The following is a 12,983-nucleotide window of genomic DNA, read 5'->3' as shown; positions in this document are numbered from 1 at the left end:
GTAGACAAAACAAAACGACGAAATACAACTTATCTCTTCAGCCCAAAACTCCTTGAAAATCGTGCCCACTTTGCCTCGATTTCCATGACCACTTGAAGTTGAAAATATGCACTGTACGGATACAGATTGTATGTATTTCCGTACCGTTGTACGGACTGTAGCATTTTTCCATTTTTTTTTCAAAAACTTCTCTCGAACGGTGTGCAGCTCACAACATTAAATGTTGTTCGTACTGTACTTTCTGCTGTCTTCTATGCCCTGATTTCCGTGCTCAGATTTGCCCGGAAATCACTCCTTCAGCGTGCTGCAACAAATTTCTTCATCAAAATTTTTCTCCAGCTCTCGCCTTTCTTTCTCCAATATGCTCATGAAGAATGAATGTAGTCTCTCTTTTCTTTTCCCCCTTTTGTTTCCCTAAATGACTTTTGGGCAACCCTAAGATCTAATGGCTTAGATTCATTTAGATCAAGGGATGAGAATAAATGTGCATTTAGTTCTCACTTTCTATTTTTTAACTCACGCATTAAATAAAGTACCCACATTGTACTTTATGTCTAAAGTCAATTTTCACTTTATAATTTAACATTGACTTTACCACTTATAAAGTCACTCTCACTTTATAAAGTCACATTGAGGAAAATAATTATTTTAGACACTTTTCCCTAAGTAGAGACTAACCCATGGGAAACCACTTGTCCAAGGTACATTAAAAATCAACAGTTTTAAAATTTTCACAATAACCAACAAACGTACCTTTCTTACTTGAAGCGTCTAGTTTGTTCTTCTTTTCCTTTGGCACATGAAAGTAGGCAGGGCAACCAAAAATCCTCGAGTGCCTATGTAATGACCAAAAGTTGTATACGCAGCGGAAATATTTAAAATAGTTCGCAAACAAAGACATCCATCGTAGGATAGTAATTGTAAATTGTATATTGTATAAAAGCATTGATGTAGGATGAGTACATATGATAATGAGGGTCTTGTATATATAGCCAGGTAAGTACCCATTCACGAATAGGCATGTCCCTAAGACATGCCTTTTTATTATTAACTAATTAACTGTTAGTTAATTTACTTATTATTTATTATTATATTTATATTATTATAATTATTATTTATTATCTATTTTTATTTATTTTTACACGATTTATGTTCATAACATTGCCTTCTCCTTCAAAAAGCTTTGTCCTTAAACTTTGTTGATGAAAGATCTTGATCTCTTTTCTGTTACAAATGTCTTCTGCATGATATCTTTTTCTGCTATGAATGCCTTCTCGTCTCGGAACAATCATCTTTGTCGATACAAGTTGATATGATCCTTGGAGTGATATATAAAATTTTCTTATTGAGAATGGATCAGACCATCTTAGATTAACCTTCTGTGGTATCTTCTGATCGCTGGGACTTTGTAACAAATTGTCATCAGTAGACTGAATTGAGATCACTTCAATTTTTTTTGTAACATAAGTTTGCTGTTTATGTTATGAGTGATATAGATTTGTAGATTGATTAAGGTGTCTACTCTTGTGATTCGGATGTAGATAAGGAGTTTTTCTTGTTTGAACTTCCTTTAAAGTTTTTACGACAGTTTCCTAATTTCCATCAGGCATTGTTGTTGTTGACTTAACCACTGAATCTTTATTTGGGGTGTCTTTTGTTTGAACGACAACCTCTGAGTATGTTTTTACTTCAATAAGGTTTGGATTTGCCTGAACTGCGAGATTAGTGGTCTTGATCTTTGTTATTTCAGTTTGGGTTGCTACATCTGGAGATTTTAATGCTTCCTTTATGGCAAGTTCTTTGAACCTATTTGTCAATGACTTCTTTTCGTCCTTAAGTTTTTTTATCTGTTTGAGCAGATTTTGATTATGATTTTTGAGACGTAAGCATTCCTCATTCTCTGAGTCAACATTATTTTGGCCTTCATGCTCCTCGTCTTTTAAACACTTGATTTGTTCTACCAATGTTTGGTTAAGGCTCTTTAAACATAAATTTTCTTCTTCTTATTCTAATAAACACTCCTTGAGTTCTTTGTTTGATGCTTTAGCTTTCTTGACTTGTTCAAGTAGCTTTTCTTGGTGATATTTGAGGCGCGAAAATTCCTTTTTCTTTGTTGCAGATGACTTCTTCAAGCTCTTTTTGCTTCTTTGATATAGTTTTTCCATTATCTTGAAACCTCAAATCTGAGATATCCTTAAGGTCTTCTAATGAAGATTTTATTGATTTTGATTTACTTGTTATGTCTCGAAACATGACCATCTTCCCTTTATAAGGAAACGTCGAAACTTGTTTCTTTATGTTTAACATGAATGTACCCAAATCCTTAAACCAGGGTTTACTGAGTATGATGTCAGTGTTTTTATTCGTCTTTACAACATGAAATTGAGATATGTAGTCATAATGACCTATTGTCACTTGTACATCACTAATTTTATACTCGTTTTGGTCAAAAATAATTTTCTTTACACCGATGCTTAGCTCTGGAATTAATAGTTGATTTGCCAAGTTGATGTTGATATAATTTTTATCATTGCTAGGGCTGATGGTGACATTAACTTCTCTTCCTTTTAATGTAATCACTTCGTGATCTGTAACTGAAAGTCCATTATAGGAAAACTTTTCTTCCTTCGTCATTTTAGAATCGAGCTCCATCATTTTTTTTTCAATGATTGATCCCATTTGTTTTGTCGAGATGACTTAAGGTATTATATTTAAAGTTCCTTTGGACTTTGTATTTCAAGCCTCCTTTAAAAGTGTCTTTTTAATATATATATATATATATATATATATCTTTTTTTTATAGTTCTTCAAAACTCTTTTAATCCAATTTCCTATTATCTGTATTCTTTTTATAAAATTCTACTTATGTTTTTTTTCCTTTTGTACTTTAAAAAGAATATTTAAATATTGTTTCAATTGGCTTCTTTTAAATATCTTATTGCCCTTTGTATTTATTTTTTAAATTTCATATAACTCGTTAAACTTTTCTTTTTATATAATTTTCCTTTTGTACTTTAAAAAGAATATTTAAATATTGTTTCAATTGGCTTCTTTTAAATATCTTATTGCCCTTTGTATTTATTTTTTAAATTTCATATAACTCTTTAAACTTCAATTCAAAGTCACTTTAAACGTAAATTCTTAATTGATATTTTCTCCTCATGTAACTGTTAATAATAATACCCACCTTGTACTTATATATTTTCAATAATTTTATGACTTGAACTTTTCCTTAAATACCCCTTTATAATATAATACTTCTCTTTATATATCTTTTATTTATAATTTTTTCTTTTTTCTTTTTGGAAAGTTACAACCCTAGTGAAACGTGGCTATTCACCTCTTTGGGGTATAATATAAAATATATGTTCACTTATGTACTTTCGACTCGGTTAATGTTGTCCACATAAAAAGTAAAACTTACCGTTCACATAAAGAAATTTTGTATTCCTTTCGTTTTTCTTTTACTTTTAAAATACCATGGGCAATTACCATGGGTTTCTAAAACCTCAGTTAATGTTTTCCACATAAAAAGTAAAACTTAACTTACCGTTCACATAAAGAAATTTTGTATTCCTTTCGTTTTTCTTTTACTTTTAAAATACCATGGGCAATTACCATGGGTTTCTAAAACCTCAGTTAATGTTTTCCACATAAAAAGTAAAACTTACCATTCACATAAAGAGATTTTGTATTCATTTTGTTTTTCTTTTACTTTTAAAATACCATGGGCAATTACCATGGGTTTCTAAAACCACGGGCTTGTAAACCAATTAATGAAGAATCAAGATAATATTATTTACTCTTCCTTCTCTTACGTATAGTTTTAAATATATTTGGAAAGATTCCCTCTTAACTTTATCATGCACTTTTTATCAATAATGTAGAATCTTTCTATATATATGAATGTTCCTCAAAATTTACATCCAACTATATATATATATATATATATATTTAATCTTTATATGTATTTATTTTATTTAATTTTTTCTTTTTTTGAATTTGATTTGATTTTCTTTATTTTTTGCCTTTTTATTTTCTCTCCATGTATATATATATATATATATATATAAATTTATTATTATTATTATTATTGAATGGCCAAATGCTTGATAGTTAATTGGAGAAACTCCAATTTCTTGTAGCAAAACACTTCAATGACGACAATGTTGATGAATTTGACGATCAAAGCGCTGGATCGGAGAACACGACTCTGTGCAATGGTTGAGCGACCAGAGGATCGAACAACTCTGATACCAATGTAATGACCAAAAGTCATATACGCAGCGGAAATATTTAAAATAGTTCGTAAAAAAAGACATCCATCGTAGGATAGTAATTGTAAATTGTATATTGTGTAAAAGAAGTGATGTAGGATGAGTACAAAAGAGAATGAGGGTCCTGTATATATAGCCAGGTAAGTACCCTTTCACGAACATACATGTCTCTAAGACATGCCTTTTCATTATTAACTAACTAACCATTAATTAATTTACTTATTATTTATTATTATATTTATATTATTATGATTATTACTTATTATCTATTTTTATTTATTTTTACATAATTTATGTTCATAACAGCCTAACCTTGGGATTTTCACGAGTGAAGACTTCTTCAAGAGTCTTGTTGTTTAAGGCTTGGTGTGGAGATCTATTTTGGACATAAAAAACAATATTAGCAACTTCTCCCCATAGAAACTTTGGTAGCTTTTGATCATGCAACATAGCTCTGACTGCTTCCATGATAGTTTTGTTCTTTTTTTCAGCCACACCATTTTGTTCAGGGTTATATGGTATGGTGGTCTCTTTCCTGATTCCAACGTCTTTGTAGAAGTCAATGAAATCATTTGAAGTGAACTCTCCTCCATTGTCAGAACTGAAGATTTTGATCTGTTTCCATTTTGTTTTTTCTACCAGAGCTTTGAGGTCTCTGAAAAAGTTAAATGCTTGAATTTTGTTTCTCAAAAAGAAAATCCTTGTCTTAGAAGAAAAATCATCCACAAAGATTATATAATACAAGTAGCCACCAAGAGAAGTTACAAACATAGGTCCACATAAATCAAAATGTATAAGATGAAGTACCTGACTGGTTTTTCTTTTACTTGAAGGGAATGGTCCCTTTACATGCTTTCCACTTGCACACCTTTGGCAGACCCCATCATGATCCATTGTAATCTTAGACATTCCAGAAATCCTCTTTCTTACATGAGGCAATGCTTTATAGTGCAAATGAGTGAACCTTCAGTGCCAAAGTTCACATTGATGATTGCTGTCATGAATCAACACATGAATTGGTCGTCCATTGACTTTATAAAGACCTTCAAATCTCAATCCTAGAGTGAAGACATCTCTCATGCTAGATCTCATTGGCCAAGTGAGAACTTTTCCATTTATGAAAACAACTTTCATTTCTTTGTCTTCTAAGGTAGATATAGATACACGATTCTTTTTCAAACCAGGTACATACAAAACTTCTTGATGAGATTTAGTTTTACCTTGATCTAGATGAAAAAAAACATAACTAGATCTCTTTATAGGATATGTAGAGTTATCTCCAAGGATGATTTTCAGATCTGTCTCCCTCTCAACTAGCTTTGAGAGAACTTTTTTATTACCAGAAAAGTGTCTTGAAGCAACACTATCAACCAACTAGTGGTCACAAGAATCTGTAGGAGAGGAACTAGAAAGAGCAGAAACGAGAAGTTACTGTGATTGTGTTTCATCTGCATTATTATCATACCTTGGGTTCCTTGAAGTCTTGGAAGAACGATAACTTTCTTTACGATTGGTGTAGTTGGATCTTGGTGCTCTTCTATTTTCTAGACAGTCACAACATAGTGGGCATGCTTATGGCAATTGTAGCATTAAACTTTTGATAAGTCCCTGTTCCATTTATAGGAACTGTTGGGTCGAGGAGCGGGCTTTCTTGAAAAGTGATGGCTTTTTTTCCTTTCTGCTTCTTGGCTTGGACAACAAAGACAATAGGTTCTCCTTCTTCATGCTTGGGAATTCTTTCTTTGGAAATCATTTCAGCTTGTTCTTCGCTGCACTTTCCCAAGAGCTCATCAAATGTTGGAAATTCCCAAGTTGGAGAAAGACTTCCAAGCGTAATCAACAACAACTCTTTATCAAATACAATTTCTCCAGTAGTTGACGACTGATTCTTGATTTTTGATATTCTAATGAAGTATGCTTGAATGGTCTCTCCTCTGTATTCATCTTAATGTCCTTGAGTTGATTCTTTAAAGCAAGGATTTGACTCAAGTTGTTTAGTTGATACATTCCAATCGACTTGTCATATATTCCTTAGATTTCCTCAACTTGGAGACGTAGGTGATGAGATGGTCTCCAAGAGAATCAAGGATAATCTTCTTAGCCTCGGCTTCTCCCTTCTTGAATCTAGCCTTGACAACAACATTCAAATTTTTTGGTGGTTTTGCTGCCTCGACTTTCACATATTCCAGTACATGATGTTCTTCAAGAGTAATATTCAATCTTGCCTTCCATGGACCAAAATTCGAAACATCATTCAACTTCTCTTCATTCTTGAAGTAAGAAGAAGACATCTTGATCAAGTCAAGCAAATTTCAGTGGCAAGTAAGATCACTTTGAAGTAAAATTTATGCAAAAAAGTAATAACTCTTATCTTCTTGGGCAACAATTCTCAGCAGCAAGTAAAATTTCTGCAAAAAAGTGACAACTCATATCTTATTGGACAACAAATTTCAGCAGCAAGTAGGATCTCTTTGAAGTAAAATTTCTGCAAAGAAGTGATAGCTCTTATCTTCTCGGGCAATAAATTTTAGTAGCAAGTAAGATCTCTTTGAAGTAAAATTTCTGCAAAGGAGTGATACCATGTTCTTATCTTCTCTTATCTTCTTGGGCTTGTATTCACCAAAGCTCTGATACCATGTTGAAATTTTGATGTTCTATGTTGTAACAATTACTTATTACAAAACTTCTTTCTGTTGCAATATCAATTAAGTAATTGTAGATAGAACATAAACCAAATGCACAATAGAAGACAACCAAGAACAAAATGAGACACAAAAAATTTAGGTCCAATGACCAGCGCAAAACCCACAAGGGGAAAACCCAACCAGATTCTTCTTCTATTAGATATCAATTGTTCAATAGAGATACAAAGTACAATGAGAGATCAAGAGAATGAGTAAGTTCACCCAAATTTGAACAAGCTGAAGCATAAAGATCATTGGTAGCAACAACGGATGCAAACACTGAATCAACCTTCCCTTCAACTAAATCAACACTGAAACACTGAATCAACCTTGGCTCATTAAGTTCTGTGCTTACTCTCCAAGTTTGTCTCTCACAATCCTCTTCAAATCTCTCTAACTCTTTCTCAAGTTCGAATTCTTCTTTCACAATGCACAAATAGTAAGGAGATGAGATGATATGAGATACATTTATATGAGGAGCAACAAATTCATGCCAGAAAGGAGAGCAACTGGCATGCCTTGAGGTAGGTGCAATGTATGCCTTTTTGGGAAGAGTAACTTATGCCATTATGGAGAGGCAACACATGCCTTGTAACTTATGCCATTAAGGGGAGGTACGATTGCTTTAATAACTTATGCCATTGAGAGAAGAACACACACCTTAGTTAAGGAGAGTGTAACATATGTATTAAAGAGAGCGTAAGAGGAATCTTTAATGACGTCTTTAATGAGTGTAAGAGGAATATCAAATATGCCATGGCTTTGATGAGGGCGTAAGAGAGAGTGTAATGTATCATTAAGAGAGAGAGAGAGAGAGAGAGAGAGAGAGATACGTAGTGCCATGTGAGACATCAAAGAGAGAGGTGCGAAGTGATTGACGTGATAAAGGTAAGGTGACTTGTAATTCCTTTTAATAATAATATCATAGTATCATAAAGGATAATAATATTAATAATATTGATGATTAAGTCGAGATTGAACTATTGGGATTGATTAATGATAAGTGATTTTGCATCAACTATACTTGATTACCAATTGATGCAAGGTGATCTACTATTTTTGGAAAGTCATACTTGAAATGCTAAACATGAATTTCTATTTTTAGAAAGTCACTAAAAATTGTCTGAAATGAGATTTTATTTAAGGAAATTCATTCTTGAGCTGCCGATTTTCAACACTTTGAAAAAGAAGATACAACAACTGGGTTTTGCTCCCAAGCTTCACATGCTTTGCTCTGCAATCAAACACTAAGAACACAATATCTCATAGACTGCTAAGCTAATGTGTCCTCTTTCTCCTTTTATAGAGCAAGGGAACGAGTCAGAAAAAGAACGTGCCCTCATGGAGAATGGTAATCCCCACATGAATGCGCCCCGCTAGTCAAGAAGTAAAGCAGCCCACCATTAAGGAGTAAATGCACCCCCACCCTTCATGAATAATTTCCAGCATTAATGTGCCATCTAGAGTAGTGTGCCCTATTCCAACAGTGTAACTCTCAGAATTAAATGCATGTCAAGCATGGGGATCTCAGTCCTCCTGGATTAGAAGATTCCCTCAAGCATGCCCCTTACATCATTAATGCTCTGAAACTCCCACAAACCCAAGTAGCAAGTAAGGCCTGTAAAAAATCTAGCCTCCCTATGAAGGTCTCCTTTACATGTTTGTACCTTCTCCAGCTCTGCAATCTCTGCTACTTCTCTACTTGCTAAAGCTTAAAGGAGAACAGCTTTGGGCAACCACTACCAGATAATGTAACAGATGGCATGTCAAATTGGATTGGAACTTGGTTCACAACTTTGTACAGGAGTGTGTTGTCTCACAAGACTTAAATTTGCTCCATGAATGGGCTTTAAATTAAACTGCCCAGTTTGTTGGATTGGTATGCTGTTATATTGATGTGCAGAAAATTAGTTTTATGTGTGCATATTGAAAGCCTGTATTTTTTTATATCTATTCTGTTACAATTTTAGATCAAACTTGTGTAGGGTTATTGTAGTTTTACACTAGTTCAGTTGTAGCAGCTATAAAAAGTGACTTGAACTAGCGAACAAATTAGATATCTACATTTTTAAATATATTTTGATTGTTGTTGCCCACATGCTTGTAATATAACAGGTTTCTTGGGGGAATCAAACAGTACCTTTGCCTATCTCTTCTGAAGAACAGTACACTGTCAATGATAAATATTTTCCAACTTTCCTGCTCCCTTTTTATGAGTTTGGTATCGAGATTTAGAGCTGGACTAAAGGCTGAGATTGGAGTTTTTTTCCCAATGTTTATTCTCCGTGTTCTGGAAAATATTGCTCAACCAAACATTCAGCAGAAGATGATAGTTCTTCATTTTTTGGATAAGCTATCCACAGATTCCCAAATTCTGGCTGATATTTTTGTCAATTATGACTGTGATGTTGAATCGTCAAATATTTTTGAGAGGTATGCCTATCACTCTTACATGTCCAGGGTGGTTTTATTTCCTTTCTTGCAATTTTCAACAAGGATGGATTTTTCATCAATGTGCAAGGATTCAAATTTCATAATGATATTGTTAGTATTGAGATTTTTTTAGATGGGTTGTTTGTTTGGGAACAAGTGCATCTTATATTTCATTAATGTACACAAATAAATACTTTAATACATTCATGCATTTATAAATATTTATTTAAATTATTTGATTTTTTTGTTGGATCCCGTGAGGAAATGATAGAATTTAGAATTGCTCAAGCTGCTTCTTACCAATCACAGTATATTTCATAATTTGCAGGATGGTTAATGGACTTTTAAAAACTGCTCAAGGTGTCCATCCGGGGGCTATCACTACATTATCTCCAACTCAGGATGCTACATTTAAACTAGAAGCTATCAAATGTTTGGTAGGGATATGTAGATCTATGGGAGTTTGGATGAACAAGCAGTTGCGCATTTCAGATTCTTCATTGCCAAGAAATTCTCAAACAGATGATGTGAATGTGGACCCTGGTAATACAATACTTTCGTCAAATGGAATTCGGGAAGAAGCCACGAATGGAATGACATTCCAAGCTGAAATTAGTAAGGATATATCAGAAGCTGCCACATTTGAGCAGCGACGTGCCTACAAACTAGAACTTCAGGTAAATAGCTTCAATTTATTAAAACTCTGAATCTTTTCATCCGAAGTCTTTCTAACTTAGTTATCTTAAATTTGTCCCTAATATTTGTAGAATTCTTACAAATATTGTGTATCCTACTTGATGACTAAGCAGGAAGGAATTTCGCTTTTCAACAGAAAGCCTTCTAAGGGTATCCAATTTCTTATCAATGCAAAAAAGGTTGGGGACTCCCCTGAGGATATAGCAACATTTTTGAAAAAGACTTCTGGCTTGGATCTAACCATGATTGGGGATTATTTAGGAGAAAGAGAAGATTTTTCTCTGAAGGTTATGCATGCATATGTTGATTCTTTCAACTTTGAAGGAATGGAATTTGATGAAGCAATCAGGTTGTTTCTACAAGGCTTCAGATTACCTGGAGAGGCACAAAAAATTGATCGCATCATGGAAAAATTTGCTGAATGCTATTCCAAATGCAACCCAAAAGCATTTACAAGTGCAGACACTGCTTATGTGCTTGCTTATTCTGTGATATTGCTCAACACAGATGCACACAATCCAATGGTCAAAAACAAGGTTTGTCGTTCTGCTTCTATCAAAATTTTGTATCCTGGTGTAATAAAAATTTATTTGTATTCTCATTTGGTGTAAAGCTTTTGTTGATTCCGTCTTATTTTTACAACCTTTGGCATTTCAGATGTCAAAAGCTGATTTCCTGCGAAACAATCGAGGAATAGACAATGGAAAGGATTTGCCAGAAGTTTACCTTGGATCCCTATATGATCGTATAGCCAAAAAAGAGATCAAGATGAAAGATGATACTTTGACTCTACCAAGTAAACAGCCTACTAATGGAAACATGATTTTAGGTTTAGATAGTATACTTAATTTGGTAATTCGCAAGAGAGGGGAAGAAAAACCATTGGAGAAGAGTGATGATCTCATTCGACATATGCAAGAGCAATTTAAAGCGAAGACTGGCAAATCTGAGTAAGTTACACGATGATCTTTATGCTATGGTAAGTTCTTCTGGATGTGGTGATTTTTCAAGTTGTTAAGCTGATCAACTTGAAATTTACAGGTCAACCTATTATGCTGCAACAGATGTGGAAATTTTGAGATTCATGCTGGAGGCTTGCTGGGCTCCAATGCTGGCAGCATTCAGTGTTACTCTTGGCCAAAGCGATGATGAAGTGGTCACATTCCATTGTCTTGAGGGCTTCCGTTATGCGATCCATGTGACTGCTGTCATGGGTATGCAAACACAACGGGATGCTTTTGTAACCTCTGTGGCAAAGTTCACATCTCTCCACTCTGCTGCTGACATTAAGCAGAAGAATATTGATGCTGTAAAGGTTAGTAAAGCTCGTCATTGTCTAAAATTTCGCTGTTGCTAATTGAGGTTCACTTTGGTTTTTTGTTGGCGGGCATGAGAATTTTGTGGAAAGAAGGTGCCAAAGCACTACTTTCATGCATAATTTATTAGACTAATATTCTGATTAAGTTTGCATTTACTGCTGGATCTCTTTTGCAATACTTACCTGAGTTGGATGTCTGGAAGATAGCCATAACTTTGGCCACCTGTTTTTGCCAGTCAACACAAGTGTGTCAAAACAAGATTATTTCTATGTTTTTACATTATATATATATATATATATATACATAATTCTCTCCAAAGAGAGATCCACAGTTCAGATGGCCACTATCAGTTTGCTTTCACTTTGAAGAGCAAAATTTACAAAATATACAAAATTTACCATGATAACCCCATGGAGCTTAGAACAGTGCCTAGTCCTAAGTACTATCACAGTTGAACATAGAAAGCTATCTATTGCTATGACTTTTTGGCCACACAATTCCCCAATACAAAAATTAAGTAAACCATTGCAACAGATATTGAAACAAAAGATTTGCCTCAAGCTTATCCATATGGTCTTCAAGTAAGGGTCCTGCTTCATCTGCCCGTTCGTTGCTAGCTGTGTCTTCTATAATGGGTTCCTCTTTAATAATGGTAGGTGGATGTCTGTTGTTCACATCATCCATTACCACAGCCAGGCATGAGCACCTTCCTCATGAAGCCCTTGCCCTTTTTCCATGAATGGCTAATGTCAGCTGTCTGAATGCCAGCATTCAGTAGGTAAAGAGTGTGGTGAACTTCCTGCTTGAACTGGGTACAAGCATCCTCTTTCTGCATGCCACAGGATTATAACTATCCTACAACATCCATAATTTATTGATTTGATACCCTGTTGCCTGGGTATCTGTGAAGGGTTGAAGGCACTGATTCTGGGTCATGCTGCGACATGTAATCATTAAACCAAGCTCGAGTATTAAAGGGGAATGTGGGACTGCTACCAACTATTGAGAAATGTAGCTCGAGTTGGAACTTCATGCAGAGGTTTGAGTGTGAACATGCAGGAAGTGGTTCGAGACGCCTATGTTTTTAGGTTAACTTAGTGGTGGACATTTTGCAGCCACAAGAACTGCTAAGAAAGTACTCTCCACAGGTTTTTATTGGCCAACATTGCATAAGGATGCAAAGGAATATGTGAGGTATTGTGATGAATGCCAAAGAATGGGCCAACCAACTAAATTAGAGGAAATGCCTATCCAACCATTAATTTTTTTGGAGCCATTTGAAAAATGGGGGATGGATTTTGTTGGACCAATTAATCCACCTTCTAATCAATTTAAGTACTTACTAGTGTGTATTGATTATCTTACCCAGTGGGTGGAAGTGCAACCATTAAAAATAATATCCAAGAAAAGAGAATAGCTGAATTCCTTTATGATACTATACTCACAAGATACAAGATATGGAGTACCCAAAGAAATTGTGTTAGATAGATGAGCACAGTTTACATCAAAGCTAGTGGAGTGTTGAAAATTGGCAGCTCAGGGATGAATTTCATTATCTACCAGCCCAGATCCAT

At 34.5% G+C, this 12,983-nt stretch overlaps 1 protein-coding gene across 1 annotated transcript in view; it reads left to right on the top strand.

Annotated features, from left to right (window-relative positions):
- LOC149154903 (brefeldin A-inhibited guanine nucleotide-exchange protein 2-like) overlaps window positions 1-11,466 on the top strand; it is a 48,043-nt gene extending 36,577 nt beyond the window's left edge. The window contains exons 2-6 of the mRNA XM_089441319.1: window positions 9,077-9,394; window positions 9,723-10,071; window positions 10,204-10,626; window positions 10,748-11,040; window positions 11,132-11,466. Coding sequence (XP_089297445.1) covers window positions 9,077-9,394; window positions 9,723-10,071; window positions 10,204-10,626; window positions 10,748-11,040; window positions 11,132-11,447 — 1,699 coding nt within the window. The 3' untranslated portion in view covers window positions 11,448-11,466. The remainder of the gene's footprint in view (window positions 1-9,076; window positions 9,395-9,722; window positions 10,072-10,203; window positions 10,627-10,747; window positions 11,041-11,131) is intronic.
- The last annotated feature ends 1,517 nt before the right edge of the window (window positions 11,467-12,983 follow it).

This window comes from Pinus tabuliformis, chromosome 9 (assembly GCF_031772625.1).
Source record: "Pinus tabuliformis cultivar Carrire ecotype Pingquan chromosome 9, CPIR1, whole genome shotgun sequence".
In the NCBI taxonomy this organism is placed as follows: Eukaryota; Viridiplantae; Streptophyta; class Pinopsida; order Pinales; family Pinaceae; genus Pinus; species Pinus tabuliformis.
This window is presented reverse-complemented; position numbering and strand designations above follow the sequence as displayed.